The sequence below is a fragment of the Thunnus maccoyii genome, chromosome 24, assembly GCF_910596095.1.
Source record: "Thunnus maccoyii chromosome 24, fThuMac1.1, whole genome shotgun sequence".
Taxonomy (NCBI): domain Eukaryota; kingdom Metazoa; phylum Chordata; class Actinopteri; order Scombriformes; family Scombridae; genus Thunnus; species Thunnus maccoyii.
This window is the reverse complement of record NC_056556.1, coordinates 2,758,943-2,784,547: the sequence shown is the minus strand read 5'-3', so window position 1 is coordinate 2,784,547 and position 25,605 is coordinate 2,758,943. Positions and strand designations below refer to the sequence as shown.

General features: G+C 39.8%; 1 protein-coding gene across 1 annotated transcript; it reads left to right on the top strand.

The window, feature by feature from the left end:
• Window positions 1-4,531: 4,531 nt before the first annotated feature.
• Window positions 4,532-22,893, top strand: si:ch211-113j14.1 (sterol 26-hydroxylase, mitochondrial). The gene is made up of 10 exons (XM_042404476.1): window positions 4,532-5,164; window positions 11,512-11,702; window positions 12,043-12,242; window positions 12,315-12,512; window positions 12,615-12,778; window positions 15,658-15,824; window positions 20,081-20,162; window positions 20,242-20,487; window positions 20,896-21,044; window positions 21,718-22,893. The coding sequence occupies exons 1-9, from the start codon at window positions 4,907-4,909 to the stop codon at window positions 21,010-21,012; spliced, it is 1,623 nt and encodes a 540-aa protein (XP_042260410.1). The 5' UTR covers window positions 4,532-4,906; the 3' UTR covers window positions 21,013-21,044; window positions 21,718-22,893.
• The last annotated feature ends 2,712 nt before the right edge of the window (window positions 22,894-25,605 follow it).

The following is a 25,605-nucleotide window of genomic DNA, read 5'->3' as shown; positions in this document are numbered from 1 at the left end:
AGTCTTTAAATTGGACTTTTGTAGTCCTGCACAGGCCTGGATGTCCTCAGAAATGGTACCAAAACTTTTATGAGTTTAAACACGTTTTCTCCAGTTTTCTTGCAACAAACTAAACTTCTACAACACTTTCAAGCAAGAGACAAACAAAATAAATACTGTATAAATGGAGAAACATCCTCCTTCTCCTCCAGGTTTTGGTACTCAGTCCCTGCTGTAGTTCTGCCACAACAAAAACCGTTCGATCACTTGAAGCAGCGAAGCAGCAGAGGAGCATTTGAAGAGCGTCGACCCCGGTGCTGCATGAAACAGAGAAGCTCACAGTTGATTGGCCAGAGAAGTCTGGCTGTATGACGCTGTCCCGATGTTGTTGTTTTTTTTATTTTTTTTTATTTCAAACTTAACAAGACACGTTTCTTAGCTGCTCATCATTTAACCAACAGGTACATTTAAAAGTTCCTCCACATGTGCGCACTCCCGCAGAGCTTCGTTTCCCTCGGACAACAATCAGTTCTCGTCACTTTAAACGACACCGCAAACACTCCGTTAAAACGTGAACTGTGTCACCCGCCGCTCGGCTCTCTCTCTCTCTCTCTCTCTCTCTCTCTCTCTCTCTCTCTCTCTCTCTCTCTCTCTCTCTCTCTCTCGCCGAGCTTCCATCACGTCGTCTCGTCTGAATACGTTAGAAGTCGTTCATAGTAAAGACTCATAACTATGCACCAGTTAGACTCACTGTTCACACCGGACAGCAGGATTAAGTTAATGTACTACAACCAACAACACCTCGGCTGATGCTGACCTGGTCTCTGCAGAGCGAGATGTGACTGTACGCTCACGTGCACGCTAACGACTCCGCTCACCGATGCAGCATTTCAACTTTTGAATTAGTGATTTTTGATCGTCTGCATTTAAGTAATGGTACTTAAATTATTATTTTTGAGGCTTTTAAAATGCCTTAAATATTAATTAGTGTTGCTATTAACAAAGCAACCACAGCTTTGCAGCAGATTATTTAATGAAAGTAGAGAGTTTTCTTTACTTTAAACCACTAAACTGTTGTTTAATCCGACAGCGAGTCTTGGTGCGTGCGTGAGTTGCTGCAGCTGCTCCGTCAGTCAGTCAGTAATAATAATTTAAACCGACAGTATCTCAACCTTTGACTCGTGCACGTGCAGAGCTGCAACGATTAGTGAGTCAGAAAGAAATCAACTATTTTGTCCAAAAGTCTCTGGTTCCAGCTCCTCAAATGTGAATATTTTCTAGTTTCTTTAGTCTTTTATCACAAGTAAGCTGAATATCTTTAGGTTGTGGACAAAACAAGACATTTGAAGACGTGATCTTGGGCTTTTGGAAACATTGATCGACATGTTTCACCATTATTGGACATTTTAAAGACCAAACTAATGGATGAATCAATGAAAATAATTGTCAGTCAGTTGCAGCTTTGTGTTTGATTAAAATCAGACCGACTGACTGACATTAGAGAGCAGTTTGCTGGACTGTTAATGCAGAGCAGGTGATGAAATAGTTCTGCTTATTAAAGGTGCAGTCTGTAATATTTACTGGCTTTTTGCACAAAGTTGCAGATGTTGCTGGATATTTCAGGGTTTTTTTTGTTGCTGTGAACGAGTCGTGTTCGCTCTACACTTGGTTTAATTCCTCCAAAATGTTCAGAGGCAGCCCAGAATTTATGAGACTGTCTGCACATGTGCACACAATGTGGTGTAAACAGAACAGAAAGTTGGTACTTGGTGGGAAAATGAACACTTGCCAGTATGAATTTTAATGGTAATTGATAGATTTTACAGTTCTTACGGTACTTAAACTTTGTGGTACAGCAAACAACGCAGTGTAGAGGACCTCAGTTTGTTATATTTGGTACAACAGCTACTATATTTGGTTGCCTGCAATGATCAGCAGTAAATAGACAAGAATAGAGAAGAAGAATCATGTTTGCAGATGTTGTAGTTTCCTCCAGCTGCCACTAGATGGTACTAGAGAGCCACATTTTTACTGAAAGCACCTTTTGAAAGCAGAAAGAAACTGATTTCTCTTCCTCTGCTTATCAATTCTTGAATGATTCAGAGTTACAGTCGCTGAACATTCATCACAGCTCTTGATTTTCTCTGAAGGCACTTGTGAAGCTCGTCTAAAAAAAAAAAAAAACAACAAAAACCCATCCTCGCTCCTCCGCTGCAGATCAGCCGGTGGATCCACACACACACAGACCGTGGAAGCTTTTTAACCTCTGTCCGGGAAAAACAAACTCCTCCTCCCTCGCTCGTGTTTATGCACTCTCAACACGTCTGAACGAAGCTACAGGAAAACAAAAAAACAAACAAAAAAAAACCACATAAAATCTGCAAATCCCGTCATGAAAACATTAGCGGTTGTATTGAGTTGGAGGCGGCTGACAGTAACTGTCCGGTACAGATGGAGATTCAGTTGTAAACGCCGCCAGCACTGGTTAAACCTTGATACGCACTACCATTATGCACTATCGATAATTCACTGATGCTTTTTCACGACTCGTCAGCTGTCGCTCGTGCAGCTCAGTTCAGCGACCTTTTCTTTGCACATTTTTAAATACTATTTTTTTATTTTTACACAAAGTGTGAGTGCGAGCAGATGAGTGTGTGTGTGAGCGTGCGCGCGCGTGTGTGTGTGTGTGTGTGTGTGTGTGTGAGCAATGACTCGTACATGAATGTAAAGTCTCATTTTAACCTTCAAATGGCCTCGTTCACCACAGTGGATTAACTCTTCGGTACCAGTATTTGTCACCTGCAAGCGCCAAGATACACCTGTAAGTTCTCTCTTTTAGTGTCTAAAGCCACTGCTGCCACTCCTGGTGTGTGTGTGTGTGTGTGTGTGTATTTGTATGTATGTGTGTGTGAGTGTGTGTGAGTTTGTAAACGTGCATTTACTGCAATTTGTGCTCAATTGACACTGCGCCCGAGATGCCTCGAGCATTCTGACTGGAGGGGTGAGAACAGTAAAATAATGATGATGATTAAAAAAAAAAAAAAAGAAATGAAATGAATAAAAAAAAAAAAATCATGTACAAATGTATAAAGTGAAAATGTACCCTTTTTTTAAAGAAAAGTACACTTATATCCCACGTTTGGTCTCTGTGTATTGTAAAAGAAGCCATGTTTATAATTCTAATTGGTTTGTGACCAATACGCCTGTTTATATCAGATCTGTATATCAGTGGTACGCATAATTTTTTAATATATATTTTTTATTTTACTTTTTTTTAAATGGGAGATTTTATGCATGGTTGGGTCCAGAGAGACGCAGCGGTGCCGTTGAATAGTTGCTGTTTTTTTGGCAAAATTCTGGAGTATTGCGACAGCTTTGTGTTCATAATTACGACAATTATGACGATGAAAACAATAAAAGATATTTATTTCACATGCTGGGTTATTTTGCTGTGTGTTTGTGTGTATTGTTTTTCACTGGAGTCAGACTAGAGACATGAATCTGGTGACTTTTTAGACTTTGAACTTGACTTGTAGCTTCATTTGGACTTTTGCCCTCGTAACCTGGAGTAACCGCTTCACACCCAAAGATATAAAAATGAGTCATAAAATCTCTCTCCATGCCAGACAACACGTGTACATATTGATTAATCCATAAGCAGGAAGTAAAGGTGTGTTAATCTCTTGCTGACAGATCACAAGATGCTTTTAGTCAGAAAAAAAAATGGAACTTTTTAGTTTCAGAACATTTTCTTCAGAGATGTGATAAAACACTGCTGCACCTTCTCTTCTAATCAGGACTTTATTAAGATCCCTTCACTAACTGACCACTAGATGGCAGGATTACAAGAGATTGTGGTCTCGTTAAAACAAGATTGAATTAACTATGATATAAGTGCACATTTGATTGCTTTATTAGGCTCCTGTTGTGCACAAATTGTGTTTATATGCTGTTATGTCTTTATCACCATTCAAGGATACTAAAGTAATGATTAACAGCTGAAATGAATTGACTGAAGTAAACATTTCCTGCAGTTTAGAAAGGCATCTGCAGGGGGTTTAGTTCATAAAATTTGCCAATTGAACAACAGATTATGTGTTACAGCATCGGATGGAACGAATATCTGGTCAATAACCCGTCTAGTTAAATCAGGGATACTATCTGTCTTATAAAAACTATTTGTACAAAACATAAACAGTCTTGTTTGATTTAACTTTGCTTCAATTTAATGTTCAAGACTTTATAGCTGAGAGAAATTCTACAGAATCACCTGTAAACCCTTAGATAAAAGAAGTAAATTCTGAATAATATTTATCCAACCATTGAACTTTAATGTTGAGAACAATCACTGCTGCTTTCATTTCACTCTGTGTCAGTCTGGGAGGATTTACAGGCCTGTCTGCCAACGAAAACCCAACTGGTTGCCGCTCTGCCAATAGGAAACATTTTGTTTGGTGTTAACGTGGAAGGAATTCAGAGTAACTTAATATTTCTGGTGAAATGTTTAATCCAGATGGAGGTAAAGTCTCTCAGAGCTTATGAAGAACTTAAAATATATGTTGACATCTAGAGTGCACTTTTTTACGTTTTTAATTATTTTTTGTCATCTAATGTGTCTTGTACGTTAAGAGGTGTTTTCAATGAAAAAAAAACAGCAGCAGAGGGTGATATCATAACTACACAGATGCGTTTATTGACGCCTCATTTCGAGTTCAAACGTGCATCACACTTTGAACCTCATCTGTCTGCGTAGAGAGTTGAAGGTGCTTTTTAACTTGTAATGCTCCTTTAGTTTTGGGAACTTGTCTGCCTTATAAAAAAACTTCAGTAGAGTGGGAGGAGGTGGAGGCGCGTCGTTTATCTTTATATACAGTCTATGTTGGAAACGCACAGGAGAACATTCGAGTCTTGACATTCAGCTCCCATCATGGGCTCCCCGGCGTTTGCAGCCAGACCTCACCGGCTCCATGCGCTCTGCGCTCGGATACTACCGGCGGCCCGACCCGGTCCGGAGCTCCGACCCGGAGCCTCCGCTGCCGTCTCGGCCAGAAGACACCTGAACGTCCAGACGACAGCTGAGGAAGGCAAACTGAAGAGCATCGATGACCTACCGGGACCCAGTTTGTCCACCACTCTGTACTGGTTATTTTTCAAAGGATACGCAGACAAGAGCCACTTACTGCAGGTACAGAGCCATATTTATATTTCAGACAAAGTTTCAGTTTTTATTATAAAGATTAGATGGAAGGATTTGGGTTTATATTAAACTGCACAATTATGTTGTGTTAAGCACGTTTCAATTAAATCATTTTTGTAGGTTTATTTGTTTGTATTATTAGGCAATAACAATAATAATAATTGTCCCTAGATGTCTAAAATGTCCTTTTGTCAAAGCTTGTTTTATGTTCATTTTACGCCGCTTCTTTACATTGCGGCTTCAAGGAGCGCTCGTTTTGTTTTCCGTTTTGGATTTGATTTGATTTATTGATTGGGACAGTGTGCAGTTTTAAGCATAAATGAAGCACTGCACCGGAGTTAACTTGAAGCTAATTTGCATCCGTAGTCCCCAACAATCAAAACATAGAACGGCACAACAGTACAAAGCAAAAAACAAACAAAACACACAGAACACACCATACAAAATACAAAGCTACACACAACAGCACATCACATACACCCACGATGTCAATTAAAAAATAATAATGTAAACTAGGCACAGTGGACATTGTATCTGTACCATCCGTTACTGTTGACAAGGGGCACCAACAGACCACCGCCCACTCCTGCGGGTTTTTGAAACAAACGAACCCTCTGTGCGGAAGCCAGCAGGCAGACTGGAGCTGCTTTCATGGGACAAACAAAAGGAGGTTCACAGGATCATATAGGCCTATGATATTCACTTCTCCTACAGTGGAGCTAAAGTTATTAAAATTCACTTTTTTTGGTCTGGTTTTAATGGTCTAGTTTATCTGCTGTTGCTTTACATGACAATGATGTTAAACTGGAAATAGATCATTTTTTTTGCATTAACTTATCATTAAGAAGAAAGTGTTGATTGCACAGTGGTTTTAAATGTTTTTTTCAGCTCGAGGAAAGTTTTTACAAATATAAAACCTCCATGAGCAATACAAAAATACTGGGCTCTCTGCCCATCCCTAGTGTATTCCAACTGTGTGTCCACAACGACAGTAATTAAAACCATATAAGTTGGAGCTCTGCCTCATGCTCTGTTAGACTTTTAAAAGGAAAGCTTTTACATTTCCAGATAGAGTGAAGGAATCAGGAGAGAGGAGACAGAAGTGAGGAGGAATCACAGGATGTAACGGTGTTGAAAGAAAAACAAGGAGAAAGTAGGACGAAGGTGCAACTGATTCAACGCTGTTTTAATACAGAGGCTTACCAGGGTTCAAGCCCGGGCCCAACGACATGGAAGGGCCCATGAGGCTCAGGAAAAAATAAAATTAAAATTCACAGGGAGGAAAAAAAAAACTCCTACTTTATTTGTATGTTTTTTGTCCATCTGTGGTGTCTGGATTCAGAGGAAATGAAACATCACCTGGTGTTTAGTATCTCTGCTGCTCCTAAGTGGAAACCAGAGGCGCGGGGTTTGTTTTGTTGTCGCCTTTACACTTTTAGTTTCACTCTTTTTTAATCTTTCTGTCGTCTCTTTCTGTTTCTAAGAAGCTTGTTTAACTCTCTGAACTTCAGTTTGCTGCAGTTACTGTTATTCAGAGTTTTTTGTCAGCGTGTGACACCGGAGCGGGAAGCTAAAGCGGCTAGCTTAGGTTAGCATGCTGGCGGTGTTTCGGTTTAACCGGTGAGCTGTTAATTGGTGACTTTCAGGGGAATGTGTCGTGGTCTTCATGGTGACGGCATCTGTTGATGCATCGTATGTTCAACCCAGTTTATATTCGTCTGGTTCTTTCTGTATAACATTCTGTAAATGAAATGGTGGCACCTCGTAAAGTTTAAAAATGGGGGAGCAAAAAATTGTAATTAAAAAAAAAAATTCCTGCGTTTCTACACTACCTAACCTCTTGGATTAAATCAAGAACAGTTTATAATTGGGTGGATCAGGACAGGAAATGATTATCAGAAGAATGACTGTTTCATATTTGAAATTATATTTATAAAATCATTATTTAGCCTAAAATGTCAGTAGGTCGCAGGCTACTAAGCCAGTGTCAAGATTAAACTAGGACAAACAATTTATATAAATGAAATAGTCTTACAACAACATGGCAATATTATTTGTATAATTAAAGCTGGTTAAACGATGTGTGATGGAAATCTGAAAATAAAAAGCTGACAAAGACCAAGTTGTCTTTTAATGAAAAACCTTGCAAGGGATCAGCATACAGTCACAACAGACTGATGTCAGTTACAAACTATGCATACTCTTCATAGACGAGGAATGTGATATCAGAGTATGAGTGGAGGAGCACAGATGATTACATGTTACAGTTTATACCAAAAATACCAGAAATGCAATAACTGTTTGTGTGATTCAGAGGATACAAAGTGTGTTTTTTTCCATTACAAATGTTAAACCTCAGGGTTGCTATTCTCAATACTCACAATGCATCTTCAAAGTCTAACAACTGCAACAAAGTAAAAACAGTTTGGAAGAATGAAACGGCCTCACAGCAACTATCTAATCCCACTCTCAGGTTCTAGTGGGAGCTATTGTAGCTGTAGTGTTATACAGGAATGAATAATTCTAACTTTATTGTTTTAACCTACATTATCTCAAATCAGTTCAATTCAGATCTCATTTACCCTGCATGAGGCAATGAGAGAATAATCATCATAATGAAAGCACCGGGCAGAGCAGTCCAATAAGAGCTCGTTATATGGATCATCATATTTAAAAATAATTCCATCCAAAGTCTGACAAAACTGAAACTAAAGCAGAGTAGTCTGCAGAAGTCTAACAGAAGAAGTCTCAAGTCTGTCAAAACCATAACTTTGCTCCCCCTGATTGAACAACAGGGATGCGTTTGTCCTCTTGCTCCATTGCTCAGGCACCTATGTTATCAACAACAAGAGGCATTCACATTTCTTCACCCGTAAAAACCAAATGCTATATCAATGTCTCTATTGTGTGTGTTTGTTGCCTGTTGGCGCCCATTAAACATCACACAGCCAAAGGCAACATTCCCTGCTAGCTTGCACATCCCCATCATAAATTGTGAAAGAAGACAGAGGTTTTGTCATTTTAAGGATAAATTTATTATAGGCAGAATTGGCTCTAGGCTTCAAATATTTTTGTCTCAGTCTCTTTCAATAACAAAACCCCCCCTGAGTGGTGAAAAGGCTGCTCCATTACAGACATTTAGCTTAAACATATTGTTTCTGTCATGGTTCTGTCCCAGTCTGGCTCTATATCTCTCCAGCAGTCCACCAGTCGCCCTCAGACTTTCTCCCTGTTTGTTAGATAAGATATGTTGTAGATTATATTAAAGGACCACTTGAGATACTGTTGCTCATTGCACTGAACCTTTGTCCAGACATTTTACTGCCTAGTTCATGTACATGAAGAACTGAAGTCAAGTCTGAAATATTTTTGCCTTCATCTGGTTCAGAATGAGTTTGTTTTATGGCCGCATTGTTCTGAGAATGTTTTCAGGTTTAATAGTTGTCATGCAATTCATACTCTAAGTGTTGATGTATCAGTTTTTGGGTAACGGAAGAGATCAATGAACTTTAAGAGTTTGCATATCTCAGATTGTCTTGCAGTTCTCTTGTCTCTGTGTCACAGACTGTTTTCTGTAAGTATTTTACATGCTGGTATTTGGGATTGTCTTGAGTCTACTTGTGTTTTCAATTCAGTCTCGTTGGATCCTTTGTTTCGTTCTGTTCAGCTCTGTGTTCAGTTTTGTTTTGTTTGGTTCAGTTTTTCTGTGCCTGTATGTCCTTAATAAGGAATTATTCTTCGGTTCCTGCTGCTCCTGCGTCCCGTGTTTAGCTCCATCTCCTGCTACTTTGTGACAGTTTCTAAAGAAAGAATAAACTGTTGATATGGTGACAATCTCTCTGATCCAGAGCACAACATGTAGAACTTCAAATCCCATAATTACAAAGAAAATTAAAAATTGCTAAGCATGCAACAACTGGGATGGAAAGGGAAGAATCTTTAAAGACTATAAAATAAAAAATAGTTCAAAAGTAGTTCAAGAGACAGACAAAACCACACAGCGATAAAGTCTTATATTAAAAGAAACTGCACATGGCTGCCATTTCATAAGATATCTCAATTTACATCAACATTCTGAGATCCAAAACAGCTCCAAGTAACACAACGGAATAATGTTTTTCATTGTGTTTTGGCTGAAATACCTTACTGGATGTTGTTTTAAAATGTTCGATGTCACTGAATAAAGACTCAGCTTTGTGGGAAACTTTAATACACATTTTTCCCAACCAAGATGAGAACAAAAGGAATTGTGATTATTTCCCACTTCTTTCTTCTGATTTATAAGGCACTTTTCTGCTATCTCTACCTCTAATTGGCACATTTTTAACAAACTGTTTAACAAACTGTTTTAAACAAACAGAAACATCCAGACAATGTTTGCTAAGTATGGCAGAATAATCTCCAAAGTATTAAAATATTTACACAGAGATTTTTAAAAAAAAAATTTCGGCTTGCGTGTCACCTATTTTGTTTATACAGTTACTGAGGTCAACAACCTTAAAAATCCTTTTATCGCAAGTTTCAATATTGTGCTTTGACTTTTGTTAGTGGCTGAGCCCTTTAGTTTACATTTCCCCTTTCCCTCTCTCTTTCTCTTTCTCAACCCAACCGGTCAAAGCAGATGGCCACCCACCAAGAGCCGTGGTCTGCTTGAGGTTTCAACCCATTTAAGGGGAGTTTTTCCTTACCGCTGTCGCCAAGTGCTTGCTCATGGTGGAATTGTTGGGTCTCTGTAAATTAAAGAGTACGGTCTTTACCTGCTCTATGTGAAAAGTGCCTTGAGATGACTTCTGTTGTGATATGGCGCTATATAAATAAAAATTGAATTAATTGAATTGAATTTGGTGCCTTTAAATATTTATCTGAACAGTAATTCATCTAGAAACAGTTACAAGTTCCTTACCAGTTTTTCTGCTTTGAATTTGTCCATGTCACCATCACCTGACCTGCCTTTCTTTTACCTTTACAATAACAAAACCTCACAGTGTCCTCACAGTTTATGATGTGGCCATTATGCTTGTCAGATCTCAGTTTACCTCGTCCAGCCTGCAGAGAATGTTGTCTTTGGCCTCTGCGCCTCTAAAGGTCCCTGCACGGCCCTGATAATTAGTGGTATTATTATTATTAGTAGTAGTACTAGTAGAAGTAATAGTATCAGCAGCCCAATAGGTAATAGTGTTTGTGCCGTATTGACTCCATTTATTTATTAAATAAGATATTTTCTAAAATGAACTTCAGGTCAGAATAACCTTGCAGGTATTTTAACTATTGACAACAATTTGAGTTAACAAAATGTGTAAAGACCTGTTTAAAAGGGCAAGATCATTAATCTGAAAAACTTGTATTTCTTTTGTTTGTTTGTTTGTTTATAGTGCAAGTGACCGATATGAAAACAAACAACATATGACAGAGCACAAGACAAGAGGGAAAACTAGACTCAAACAAAACGAAACATAATTTTTTTTTCTTATTAAAGCACGCATGTGTTTAGGGAGGTGTGTGTATCGGTGTGTGTGTGGGTTTTCTGTGTGATAGATACAGGGGGGAAAGAGAGCATAAGGGGGAAACAGTATTAACCAAAGGAAGACTGAAAAAGAAAGAAAAACGTGTACTTGATAAAACTTATGGCATGGTAATGAATTAATTTGTAATTGTGCAGACTGGTCAGTAACTTTATTTTGAAAATATTTGCAAGAATCCAGGTAGATACGGTATTATAATGAAAAAAACCACTTTGTGTTCTCTACACCATTTTAAACTTTGCACTTTGGAAAAACTCATATTGTATATCCTTCAACATGTAATCATTTAGTTTATGCTCACCTTTGTTTTTGTTCACGGTCTGGATCCAAATAGGGAGTAGTTTCGTCTGTTATTTTCCTGAGTGTTTGACAGTTTTGATGAGATCACTGGACCCCACACAAACACATCCTGATACTGTTTCCCACTCCTTGTCTATAAAAAGTATGTACACTTTGTAACTGACATCAGACTGCAATTACACTCTGTTGTGACTGTATGCTGATCCCTTGCAAGGTTTCTCATTAAAGACAGAAAGACAACTTGGTCTTTTTCGGCTTTTTATTTTCAGATTTCCACCACAGTATATTGTGCCCCTTTAAGAGTGTTGTATTGTTACGTAAATTTTATTCTTGTGTTCTTCTTACTAATGCATTAACATGTAAGCAGAATTTTAATTATATACCTTTACCTGGTACATGTAATTTAAATACCTAACATACTGTTGGGTGGTTTAATCTTCAACAATGCATGTTTAGCTACGTTAGCTACAACTGCTCACACTTTTAATTTTAAACATTGACATTATTTTCTAGGGTCTACAGAAGAGTCTGTATGGACCCATCTGGCGCTCCAGATTCGGCCCATTCGACATCGTCAATGTGGCGAGCCCAGAGCTCATTGCTCAGGTGATCCGGCAGGAGGGTCGCTACCCGGTCCGAGCCGTGCTGCCGCACTGGAAGGAGTACAGAGACCTGAGGGGACAAGCCTACGGTCTGCACGTGGAGTGAGTGGAGAGACGTTATAGTGATATCACCAAAAAACCTTTATTTTTATTAAACTATTTTATTAACTGACAAAGTTTAGATCTGACAAGGATCTCCTCTCTGTCTTTGGTTAACAACAGTTTTTGAGATTTTAAATGGAAAAGCTTTTGCAAGGGTCTGTGAGCAAATTGGTGGATAAAGTTCCCTTCAAAGATCCCTTAAAGAATCTGCTTAGAATAAAAAAGTCATGTGTTTGAAGTCTGATTTCATGAACCTGTTGAAGGAGTTCCTTCGGGCTCCTTCACGGGTCCTCTTTGAGTTTGTAATCTGAAGAACCACCAAAACTCTTTTACTTTCTAGCACAGGACCGGAGTGGTACCGAATTCGCAGCGCCTTGAACCCCAAGATGCTGAAGCTGCGGGAAGTGTCAGCCTACGCCCCCATCATCCACCAGGTGGTTCGAGATCTGCTGCATCGCATAGAGCTCCTCCGAACTCGCAGTGAGGACCAGGCAACTGTTTCAGATCTGGTTGCTGAGCTCTACAAGTTCGGCTTTGAAGGTGGGAGTTGCTACAGTGATACCAGAGGTGAAGGGTTGGGGGGCAGTTTTTAATTGTTTTTACTCCCTGCAGGTATCTCCTCCATCTTGTTTGAGACCAGGCTGGGCTGCCTGCAGGAGGAAATTCCTCAAGACACGCTGCGCTTCATAAACGCAGTCAACAGCATGCTGACGCTGTCTGAGACGGTGGTCCTTTTCCCACGCTGGAGCCGTGGCATCCTCCCCTTCTGGAAACGCTTTGTTCAGGCCTGGGACGAGCTGTCTGACGTAGGTAGGCAGTAACAGAAACAACAAAAGGGAAAATTTGTGGGGTTCCAGTTTTGGATTCACTTAATTTTGTAAATTGTTTGTTTTGTGTGTGTTTTTATGGCAGCCCAGAAACTCATCAACAGGAGAATAGCTGAAATCGAGGCCCAGCTGCACAGCGGCGAGCCGGCAGAGGGCATGTACCTGACCTACCTGCTGTCCTCTGACAAGCTGACCAGAGCAGAAGTCTACATTAGCATCACCGAGCTGCTGCTGGGAGGAGTCGACACGGTGAGGAAGAGAAGCACAGGCTCTTTTATACAGAGATCCTGCATTATAGCTGTAAAGAAGATCTGTCATCAAGCCGCCTTCGCTTTTTTGCACTGAACCAAACAAAGCCGGCATAACGCCGCCCCTGTGTGTGCTTTCAAATAGCATGCCGGCGTTCCGGATTCAGAGGCGTCTGCTCCCTGTCCCGCCGTGTCGGCTGTATCAGCGAGGTAGAATAATCCTGCAGCATTCCTGCCCTGATGAGGCTGTGTAAAAGGGGCTACAGTTGCATAGATAAGGGCTGGCTACTTCAGAAGAAGTAGTTTGCTGCTGTTTCTGCTGGTACTATAGAAACAACAACATACACAGAGCACGCTAAGGCATCACAGGAAACAACAAGCCTATATGTTTCATGTGCATCAGTTTTCACATTCATGACTCTAATTTTGAGCTGTCCTTGTACCCCAGAGAGCAGTTAAAAGAGGCCACTAAGCCCAAAATCTTTTACTTGCAGTATAATCCACTTCTCCTTGTCCATTTATATGTTCCAGACAGTCATATTTTTGTAAAAAAATAATGACTAAATACACTTCTTTTAACACTTGGATGAGCCAGGAGCTGGGTCTTTTACACAACCCCTAACAAGCTTCACATGTTTGTACACAATGATTGAAGAAGAAGCAATTCTCTCATCTGTTTATGATGATCTTTTAAGTGTTTGTAACATTCCAAACAGAGGATGAGTGAAGTATTGGATTCCAGCTTGAGTTCTGCATGCAGAGACTCAAACCTGGTCCGTACCCATGTCTTTTAAGACCCAACCTGACTGAACTCATAGCTTCATCTACAGGTTTATTAATTTGTTTGCAAGCCATCTGTCTCTTTCCCACTTCCCACTGGGCATTGTGTATCTATGCTTTGCAGCACATAACATGCATGGATGCAGATGAGTGGCACATTCAGAGATAACCAAACCTGAACCTCAGCCAAGCTGAAAGCTTTACGTAACAAAACGTCTCGTTAGAAGAACTCTGCCAGGCTCATGCATAGGCCAGTTCTAAACTGCAAAGACCGAAAAGAAAGAGTTCAAGCTAACGTCTATGTTGACAACATGGGAAAAAGTATTACATAGACTCATCATCAAGCTATGGAGGGAATGATCTTCTTACCCTGTTTAAACACAGAATGCCATTGATGAATGCTTTTCTTTAAGGAAAAGTTATTAAATTTTATTACGTTACTGTTTTTAAAACTTTCCAGTCCTGTGGAGATTTTCATTGGCAAATGATTGAAGACTGTCATGCTGTACTCTAAAATGTAACACGTGTCAGTGAAAACCAGCGTGCATGCTCAGGCAGCTCTCAAACACTGTAGATCATCAGAATCTGTCACCTGTGACGGTTGTGCAAGAGCAGGTGTTGACAGGTAGAACGGCCCAGAAAATAGTCATCACTAATCTTTTCCGTCTGTCTGTGTGTTTGAATCAGCAGGGGACACAGTTTTCCTTTGTTGTGGGAGAAAACTCCCTTAAGCGCTCTGCAGCTCGTGGTAAACTCAGGTCAGTTAAACCCTGAGGGCATCAAAACCTGCACCAAACAAAAACAGACAATCAATTCTGCACATAACACGCGTGGATGCAGGTGGCTAGCGCATTCAGAGGAGACATTTTGCTTCTGTTGCTGCATGTACGAGCAGTCGTAGAGCTCGTTTGGCTGCATTCCCAGGTGAGGTTGAGGCTTGCAGGTTTGTTAAATCTGTTGTCACAGTTGTAGCGTGAGCTGAGGCTGAAGTCAAAATACTATGATTAAATGATAAACCACGATATTTTAGCCAAAACAAAAAAAAACGAAGTTCTTTTAAAGGTCAAAAGGAAGTTTAACTCCTTGTTTGCTGAAATACTTTTTAAATAAAGCATCAGTTTGTTGTCAAGGTGTCTCAAATTCAAACAAATGTGACTGAAATTTGGTGGACGGATCAGTTTGTGTTGCGTTTATGGGTGAGTAGGAAATTCTAAAATCTTTCAACATCCAACGTACATCTGAATCTACTGCTACAAGGGTGTTGCATTCATGCGCTACTGGATGGAAAAAATAAATCCAAGAAGACAAAAGACAAAAGAAACATAAACTGCAGTGTGGACTATAGGTGTGATTGTTGTTTTATATGTTTGTTCATTATGTCTGTCCCTTCTTCTCCTTCATTTACCCTCCTTTTTTCACTTCCTCCTCTCCTATAGGCGACAACACGCAGTGGTTAATGCTTCCAAATCCAACAGTATTGCTTGAAACACATAGGTTCAAAACCTCTGCATTAAAAACAAATTAAAACATTCTCAGAGTACTACATCTCTTTAGCAATACATATTCATTGTACAAAGTATATTCTATCTTTATAGTATACTGTTCTAAAGTATTAACATACTTAACCGTTTTATACTGAGAGGAAATAATACAACACTTACGTCTGTGGATGTCAATCAAATTGCAACTTTAGTACGAATCTACCAATTAATGTGGTGTTCCTGGTGCTGTTTCATCACCGTCCACAATTAATTTAGATCTTTTCTAGCTGTGATTAGCTTCTTTCTTTCCTTTGTGGATTTCTTTGTGGGAGAATAGAGAACACACTCAAAGACAAAGGGTTTTTATTTTATTTTGTGACCTATAGTCAAAACAACAAACTCAAAACCTGCATAGAATTAGTATGTATTATGGAATTGGGAGAGTGGTTTGAGTTCACATGAGTCAAGGTGTAAATGGGTCTTAAAATGTTCATTTTTTTATTCTATATGTGCTGTGTGAACCACATGAAAGACAAATTTACCTTGTGATGGACAGTAACTTTTTTTTTTCTCTTTTCTCCCCGCTCTCGCCTACTCATCTTCTCCCACCTGACCTCAGACTTCTAACACCTTGTCATGGGCGTTGTACCATTTAGCGAGGGACCGCGGGGCTCAGGATCGTCTGTACCAGGAGGTGAACTCTGTGTGTCCAGACAGACAGGAGCCGACCACAGACGACCTGAGCAGGATGCCCTACCTGAAGGCCGTCATAAAGGAAACGTTACGGTGAGCTGACAGCTGTTGTTAAGCTAACCTTTCTGGCTTGTGACCCCCTATCCAACTAACAAGAATTATCTGTGTAACCGATACTTGTGTCGTGGCAATTCACCTCTTGAACTTGACTTCAATGAGGAGAGAAACAATTTCTCAACACAGTATTGTCAGTCTTTCTTTAATGCTCAGAGCATGACTCACTCACACTCAATACAGATATACAAGCTGCTGCAGAGGAGTGAACCCTGAAGAATGGGGTGAATACTCTTAAATCTCCTTCACACCAACCTCAGGGAGTCATTGTGACTTTTCCATCCATCTCCACCTGTAGAGAAACGGCAGTACATGCTTCAGCATGAACAGATGTTTGTTTGAAAGATGTCTGTTCATCTTTCAAACAGAAACATACTGTTCAAACACACAAACATGGTTCCTATGACTGTTTTAAACCTGTCAGAAGTTCACACAAGCATTTATACATATTCATACAATCATTTCCCTCACACTTGATATACTGTACCATATGGATCTAGGCTACAGAAGTCCACTGACATCTAAAAATTTAAAATGCACAAATACTGTGACATATTCCTTTTTGTTGCTGTCAACACAGCTAATGATTATTCTGCAGTGTTAACAAAACTCACCCCAGCATGATGTCCTGTTTTCCCAGCCGTTTGTGACTGATTAACACACATGCATCATTATTCCAGTTCCAAATAAACACTTTACACTTTACAACAATTATTGACCAGTGGCTCTGACTTCCATTATGATGAAATGCTTTGAAAAATACATAGTGTCTCTACTCAAAGCAGAGGCCAATTCTGTACTAGATCCATTCGAATTTGCTCGCAGGAAGTGGCGGGGCCCCATCTTCTAATCCAAAATCTGAAACAGATGAGTTTCTTTTACAGATGAGAATTCTTTTACAATTAAGTGGTGTTACCAAATCGAATCCAGCATGTTAGGGTCAACCCAGATGCATCAGCATAGGGGCCCCTCAGGGTTGTGTCAGCTCACAAGTTCCTTTCACATGAACCAATCCATCGGGTTTGCTCCTACAAGTACCTTGGCGTTCACTTGGACAACACCTTCAGCTGGAGGGCTCGTGTTGAAGGGTTGTGTTCTCGTTTACAGCAGAGATTATACTTTCTACGCAGACTCAGGGTGCTTTTTGTGGATCAGAGGATTATGTTTTTATTCTATCAGGCTGTATTAGAGAGCATAGTCGGGTATGGGATGTCAGCATGGTATGGCAACCTCTCTGTACAATTAAAATCTGAGCTTGATCATCTGGTACAGACTGCCATGACGGCTATGGGAAGGAATGAACACCAGTCCCTCCAGCCAATACATAAGCAGTCTGTTCCCAGACAAGCACATAGAGTCTGATCCTTATCATATTCTCCACACAGAGTATGAGCTGATATAAAGTACCCCAATGTAAACTCAATCATTTTAAAAACTCATTCGTACCTCAATTAAAATTTTAAATAATGTTGCTTGAGGCTGCCAGGTTTGTACATTAGCTTCATGGTATGATGAGAGGGGTTGTGAAATAAGTTGCTGGTTCTTGTCACTCATTGCATAATATGTGCAATATGTGTAATTTGTGGTTGATACAGACGGGTGACAAATTAAAGCAGAAACCAGTGCAGGTCTGAATGCTTGACCCCTACAATAAGGGGATCTGATGGCTCTGTTATGCTGTGGGGGGGGGGGGGGGGGGGGGGGGGGGGGGGGATTTTGCTGGCATGGTTTGGGTCCAATTGTCCCCTTAGAGGGAAGGGTCACTACACCATCATCATCAAACTACCAAATAAGGGAATATCTTTTGGAAAAATGGTGTTAATCCCTCCAGTATAGTTCAGAGACTTGTAGGATCAATGCCAAGGCGTGGAGAGCACTGTCTAACACGTCAGTCTCCCATAGCTGTTCAGTTGTGTTGAAATGGTGACTGTGAAGACCATAGCATATGATTCACATCATTGTCATACTCACCAAACCATTCAGTGACCCCTTGTTGTTTTTCTCTTCTTTTGCCTTTCCTCTATATGTGGTTAATTCCTCAGAGGAAGCCTGGAACAGTCAGACGTGCAGGAAACACGTCTGTAGTGAAGCAATCTTACATGCGGGTGCGGTCAGACTGACTTACTAATGCAAATTAAACAAATTTGTTGGTGTTAATCAGTTAAATCTGCTGGTTTTTTAGGTCGTCTTTAGAACGTGATCTTTCAAATGATTATTATCTGAGATTTTATGTAGATTTTTCAATATAATTAAGATCTTGTGACATATTGTGGCCTGGATACTGTTGAAAAAGAGATTTTCTAAAATCTCAATTAAAGTTTCTTTGTTAAATAAAGGTGAAATAAGATAAACTAGTAGATTTAACACTGTCAGTGGCTTTACTTTCCCTTGTCTCTGACATTAATTATGGCTAAAAAATTGGACAAAAAGACCCAATTCACTGCCTTTTTTTTAATCTATTTACACATGAAGCCAGGTGAGCTAGAATTTATGTTTTTGTTAAATGTTCTTGTTAATCCATTTAATGCAGTTTAAAATTGTATCCAGGGGTTTTCAATACACTCCACGAATAACATTTCCAGCTTTACTGTAGTGTCAGCCACACTTGTGCCTCTCATTAGAGGAAAATGTTGGAGATTGCCAAAAAATCTGCCTAATTTTTGCCTTTAATACACCCGAAAGGACATAAATTAATGCTGCCTTTCTCTTGCTTATTATGGCTCAAATTTTGCCAACAGTCAGTTAAAACAAGTGCAGGAAAACATGTCTTACATCTTTTTTGCATTCTGGTCCATTTCCTGCTTTTACGGATGCTATTTGCACTATTTGCAAACGCTCGAGTGCCTTTTTGTGCAACGCATTTCTCATGAATGTCAACGATTGCATGTACGCATGTGTGGATTCACATTTCACTGAGGCACTTTTTAACCTGCATTCAAGATCCTGATAGTGGTGTCAGTCATTATTGCAACACTGTCGCAACAACTGAATCATGATGTCAGATTGTCCGAACTTGTGGTAGTTTACACTATTTTAGACACTAAACAATAGTGACTTAATACAGATTCAAATTCATTGCTTACACTAGGAGTTTTTCTTTCCTGACATTGTTTAAATCCTTAACTGTCGTAGAAGAATTTTAGAGGTCGCCCACATCGTTCCACTTAGACTGTAGTTGCTCCAAAGTTGCTCCAACTTTGTTGTTCAGCCCACCATCGTGTTAATGTTGGTTATGTTTGTAGACAGAAATGTATCCATCCCATCTACGTAATTTTCAGCTGACACAGAAGGTGCTGTAGCGGTCACTACAAAGAAACGTGTCGATTTGAGAGTTGTTAATTTCTGTAAATTGATTTAAAACAACCTGTCTAGTCGCATCAGTCTCATCCAAGCTTCTCACCATTTTTCTGGCCATGTTTTATGCATGTTTTTCTGGCTCTGACACGGGAAGATGTCACAAAAATCTGAGCAGAAATCCAGGCGCCATTAAGTTTACAGCTTGGTGGTATTTCTCAGACATGGAGGGAAACTCAATAGATCCTTGATCTCTGTTTTTGACAGTTGGACAGGCGCAGGAAGTGGAAAGTTTCCTCTCCAGTTTGCTCAGTTCGTTTTAACTGACTCATTTTGATCAATAATACACCTTGAATACACAATTCACAGGTAACGTGACACATGGTGTGTTCACTTGTGAGGAAGTAAGAGGTGTCGGCCCTGGAACAAACTCAAAGCTTTCACAATATGGTACTGTATGATGCAAGAGTATATATTACTATTGACACAGTTATTGAATCCGTTCGCACCTGATACTTTATTAGAGTCCTGATAACAAAGTCTTGATTCATCTTTCGCATGAATGAAGTTTGTACATGCAGAGCTGATATATCCAGACTGATAAATCAGTATCATTATTATTAATAAGTTGTGTGCACTACAGGGCAAAAGGTATATGGACTATGATGTGATAGTTGAACTTTGACAGTTTGATAGGACTTTTACTTGTAATGGAGTGTTTTTAAATGTAGCTGTACTCTGCCCTGCCCTGTGTGTGTGCAGTGTGACACATCTGTTTGGTGTTTTTTGGTTGAAGTTGACTTCAGTTTTTATCTTTGCCATCTGGTACAACTGATGTGAATCAAAGCATGAAACACTAGTCGTGATTACCAGAGAGGCAACATAGAGTACATGCTCCAGGTCTTGTTCAGTTCTAATTGTCCTCTTGCATCCTCCACCAGCCTGTATCCTGTCGTTCCTGGAAACGGACGCTTTATCTCGGACAATGAGGTGGTTGTGGACAACTACTGGTTCCCAAAGAAGGTAAGGGAGCAACATACAGGACCTGATGCAGTTATGCTCCTTTATATGTGCTATTTAAATAATTATTCTTTCTTTTCAGACTCAGTTCCATCTGTGTCATTACACCGCCTGTCATGATGAATCAGAGTTTGCAGATGCGGAGGTCTTTGTCCCGGATCGTTGGCTTCGTGCTGAGACATCCAGTAGAGATGGTGGCGGCTGCGGCAGGGCGGCACCCGGCACCTTCCAACACCACCCGTACAGCTTCATCCCCTTCGGCGTGGGAGTGCGAGCCTGCGTGGGGAAGAGGGTGGCGGAGATGGAGATGTACTTTGCTCTGTCCAGGGTGAGAGGCGTGGAGAGAGAGTTACTTCATCTGAGAAAAGCTAGACACGTCAGCATTTCTCTTTGTTTACTTTTCGCTCAAGTTCTTTTTGAATCCTGGCAACAATTTTTAAATTCGACTAGATGTTTTCCAGCCTTCCAGGAAGCCATTAAGAGTCACTTTCATGCCATATGTTGCAATGCTGAGAAACCAAAAACTAATAATTAGTTCCACTGAATTTCACAGAATTCTGTCAACAAGTTTTTGAGATATTATATATCCATATAAACAATAACCTTCTTGGCAGAGGTACAGATTTGGAAGAAAAGACTAAAGTCAGTGTCAAATATCCAACAGATTTAAGTGTCTTTAACAATTAGAAAGTGTTACTGTTTGAGCAGCACAGCAATCAGTTTGTGTGTCTTGCAGCTGATGCAGCACTACGAGGTCGAGCCGGAGGACGGTGCACCGACTGTAGAGCCCAAAACTAGAACCCTGCTCATCCCTGCAAAGCCCATCAACCTGCGCTTCCTTCCCAGGGCCTGAGGGAAGGGCCAACCTGAGAGGCCACAGCACAGGTGTTTCTATTAAACATTCCCACAGGCTGCATCTAGTTAATGTCTAAATGACACTATAAAATAGTCATGAGCGGATTAAAAGATATTATAGAAAAATGTGAGTTTTTCTGTTGTAATTACAAGTCTGAAACTCTTAATTACGATAGCTTAGATATGACTTGAACGCGGCATGACAAGGTATTTTCTTCCATCCGCACTACTCATAGTGCTTTCTGGTGAATACTGTTGTGTCACAGTGTTTATCTAAAATGAAACAAGATTTAAGATTCCAGTGAAAGTCAGAGACGGTTAAAAAGCTTTGACTTATTGTTGCGCAGAGTATCTTTGGGTCAAATGTTTGCACGAACATTTAGAGAATAAATAAGAACATTAATAAGAACAACATAAGTTACTCATTTGTGGGACCAAATCACAGGGAAAGTCTGGTATTTGTCAACATGGGTGTGATATATTTACCTAAACTACATTATTCTCAGTGGAGTCAGTGTTTCCCAAATCTCATTAAAATGTTGCTCAGACCGAAAGTCAGAGTCAGTTCAACTTAACTGACTTAACAAAAACTGGGAACAATGTTAGTTGTGTTCTTCGATAGTGCGATACTGCAGCATTAATCTGTTCTTTTCAAAACCTTTTTGTACTGGAAGTAATTAGATGTTTTCTCTCTTTTTTCCAGAGTTTCCAGGAGACAAAAAAAGGGACTTGAAGACTTTTGGCTTTTTTGTTCTGCAGACAAATTGAATCTACATGTTGGCAGCCTGCACATCTGATTACTCTTTTATTGGAGTGTTTAACTTTTAACTCAGTGCTCAGACTTTGCCTTCTGTACGATAACAAATATAATCACTGCATGGACAGTATGTGTGCAGTAACAAGCCTCCTGTATAGGTGTGTATGTGTGTGTGTGTGTGTATGTGTGTTCAGTGCACTTTGCACAGACATGTTCATTGCTGACTTGTGATTTTATTAATTGCTTTTATTTGTAACAAAGCCAGAACGAACTGAAGTGACAGCTCTGGGTTTAAAATAGAAAGAGAAGTGTGTGTGTGGTTGTGTGTGTGTGTGTGTGTGTGTGTGTGTGTGTGTGTGTGTGTGTGTGTGTGTGTGTGGAGGACATGCACACTGCCTCCCTCTGACAATGAGGCGTAAAAGCAGCCTGTGGTACGGACCGGCTTAAGTTTTGAGAAATTTAAATAAGACTGAAGTTGTTTCTGTGATTTTGGCCACTGTTGGATTGTTGGTCACCTTCGAACGTATTTCACGTCCTACACAAGGTTCCTGTTTAACATAAAATCAGATTTAAAGAAGAAGAAATGACAAAATAGGATGTAGGGAAAGTTCGGAAACGACAAGAAAAATCAGGGAAGGGAACAAAAAGACACTGAAGGAAGGAGGGATGAAGGGAAACGAGGAGTAACTGTAGGGAAGAAAATGCAGTTTGCACATGTTTCTTATACACGACAGTCACACTCAGTCACTCTGACTTTTAAGAGTCTCCAGAGAAAAGTTTCATGTCTCAGAAGTTAAAAACTTGTACGAGAAGAATGGTGACAACTGTTAAAATCCTGTTTCTGTTGTTGACCAGTAAAAACAACATAATCTCTGTAAAACGCCCAACATGATACTCAACTACGTATTGTAACAAATCTTTACTCAATGACTAATATACTTGCAAAATAAACATTTTATATCCTTCTGATGTAATTTTGCTAACACTGTGAATAAAATTCTTTTAAAATGTATTTTGAGATGTAATTTAGCTCTTAAGGTTTTGTACAACTATAAATGTGTATTTTCACTGTATTTTCATTCTTTGAGGAAGTAAAACACAAAAACCGACTGTAATTCTGGTCACAAGCTTCAAAATGAAGTAAAATCTCATTGTATGAATAAAAGAGATGATTTTAAAGCCATGTGGAGGAAATGCACCTAATATCGTATTTTATTTCTGAACATGTTCCTTGTTTTGATTCATGCAGTTGTCCAACCTGAAAGAAAAAGCTGTGAATGTCAGTAAGAGTTAAACGCTTTGACTCGACTTATTAAACATTTGGTTAAAGTAATTTGAGGGCATAAATTATTAATTAGAGCAACCAGCTGAAGTATATGAATCACTGAAGTGATCAAATTCGAGGGAATGATTTGTATATTGAGGATAAAGTCAAAACATTTAAAACTCAACTTTGATCTTGAACCAAATTTCAGAGAAAATGATGAAGCTGCTGTAGCTCCATCTGGCATCATCGGCTGTTTCTTTTGGATTTGTTGGATTTATTTAATTGTTTTTAATCAGTCACATGTTACTGGCTGAGGACCACATGGCCAGATTAATTTGTTACTGGGGTCACTGGGGCAACTCTCAGGTAGGTGAAATCAAGGGGGCAAAAACAGGAGGGGGTGCTGCAGGATCAAAAAGGTCAAATCAGCAGGGGTCAAAGGCAGGAAAGACACACAGTTGGCATCTTGTTGATCAAGGAGTTGTTCCCAGACATCACTTGATTACCAAGTCTCTACCCAAATGTGTATTTTCTTCTTCACCATGTAAAATGACGGAGCGGGGTCAGTGGATGCTGAGGCACGTAGTGTGCAGAGGTCGCCAACTTTCTGCAGAGTCAATTGCTACAGACCTCCAAACTCCATGTGGCCTTCAGATTAGCTCAAGAACAGTGTGTAGAGAGCTTCATAGAATGGGTTTCCATGGCCGAGCAGCTGCATCCAAGCCATACATCACCAAGTGCAATGCAAAGCGTTGGATGCAGTGGTGTAAAGCACACCGCCACTGGACTCTAGAGCAGTGGAGACACGTTCTCTGGAGTGACAAATCGCGCTTCACCATCTGGCGATCTGATGGATGAGTCTGGGTTTGGCGGTTGCCAGGAGAACGGTACTTGTCTGACTGCATTGTGCCAAGTGTAAAGTTTGGTGGGGGAGGGGGGATTATGGTGTGGGGTTGTCTTTCAGGAGATGAGCTTGGCCCCTTACTTCCAGTGAAAGGAACTCTGAATGCTTCAGCATACCAAGAGATTTTGGACAATTCCACGCTCCCAACTCTGTGGGAACAGTTTGGGAACAGCCCCTTCCTGTTTTGACATGACTGTGCACCAGTGCACAAAGCAAGGTCCATAAGGACATGGATGAGAGAGTTTGGTGAGGATGAACTTGACTGGCCTGCACAGAGTCCTGACCTCAACCTGATAGAACACCTTTGAGATTCATTAAAGCCGAGACTGAGAGCCAGGACTTCTCGTCCAAATGCTCTTTTGGAAGAACAGTCAAATATTCCCATAAACACACCTTAAACCTTGTGGAAAGCCTTCCCAGAGGAGTTGAAGCTGTTACAGTTGCAAAGGGTGGACCGACGTCATATTAAACCCTATGGATTAAAAATGGGATGTCATTGGTAGGTGAGCCAATACTTTTGGTAACATAGTGTATATTGGGATATGAGGGGTTGGTCATATCACTCAGCCCTAGTGCACACTGTGACCAACTTCATTACATTTCACTGTAAAGCTCCAGAGACAAACCAGTACAGATATACTGGAAATCTGGTCCCAGATTGTTTGGGACTGCATGTGTGAGCCCTGAAATACCAGATACAGCGGAAGGAAATGATGTTTCTTCTTGATCTTAGTGCAACATAATAATAATAATAATAATAATAATAATAATAATAATAATAATAATAATAATAATATTACATTTCATTTATAGAGGGCTTTTCAAAGTCCTCAAAGAAGCTTTACACAGACCAGAAGAGACAATAAAACATATAAAAACACTGAAAGATAAAAGACAAACGTTTTCTAGTACTGAACAAGGTCTTAAACATTCAAAATCTGCACCATCAGTTTGTCCCAAATATCTCATTATTGTTTTGAAGGTTAAACATCTCAACTTCCGGTGCTCTTTATCGTTTCTAACTTGACGTCGCTCACCTTCCTCTGCGTGAGCACGTCGTGCTGCTGCTGCCACGTGCACTGCAAAAAAATGTCAAGTTCATGTGACTTTATTTGCCATTTGCACAGGTACAGAGCGCCACATAGCACATTTAGAGAAAAAAACAGGATATATTATGCAAAATAAAACAGTATGAAAATGTCCAGAATAGTGTAATATATGGTGGTTATATGGAAAGATAGATGACCTAAATACTATCAATCAATATATATGTAAAAATCATTTCATCACATATTACAGGCTGCATGCAGCAGCAGAAGTACTCAGATCTGTTACTTAAGTAAAAGTAGAAATACCACAGTTTAAAAGTACTTGAATACTAAAAATACTGTTAAAGTCATCCATTCAAAATGTACATAAAGCAACAAAAGTAAAGGTATTCATTATGCAGAATGGCTCATTTCAGAATAATACAGTATATATTATATTATTGATGCATTCATGTGTAAACATCACTTTAATGTTGCAGCTGTAAAATGTGGGATTTACACTACTTTATATACTGCTGGAAACCTTACAGTAATCTATAATAATAAATCACTCAAAATTTTACTTAAGTACAGTATTCCAGTAAATGTACTTTCCACCTCTGACAACATGTGAA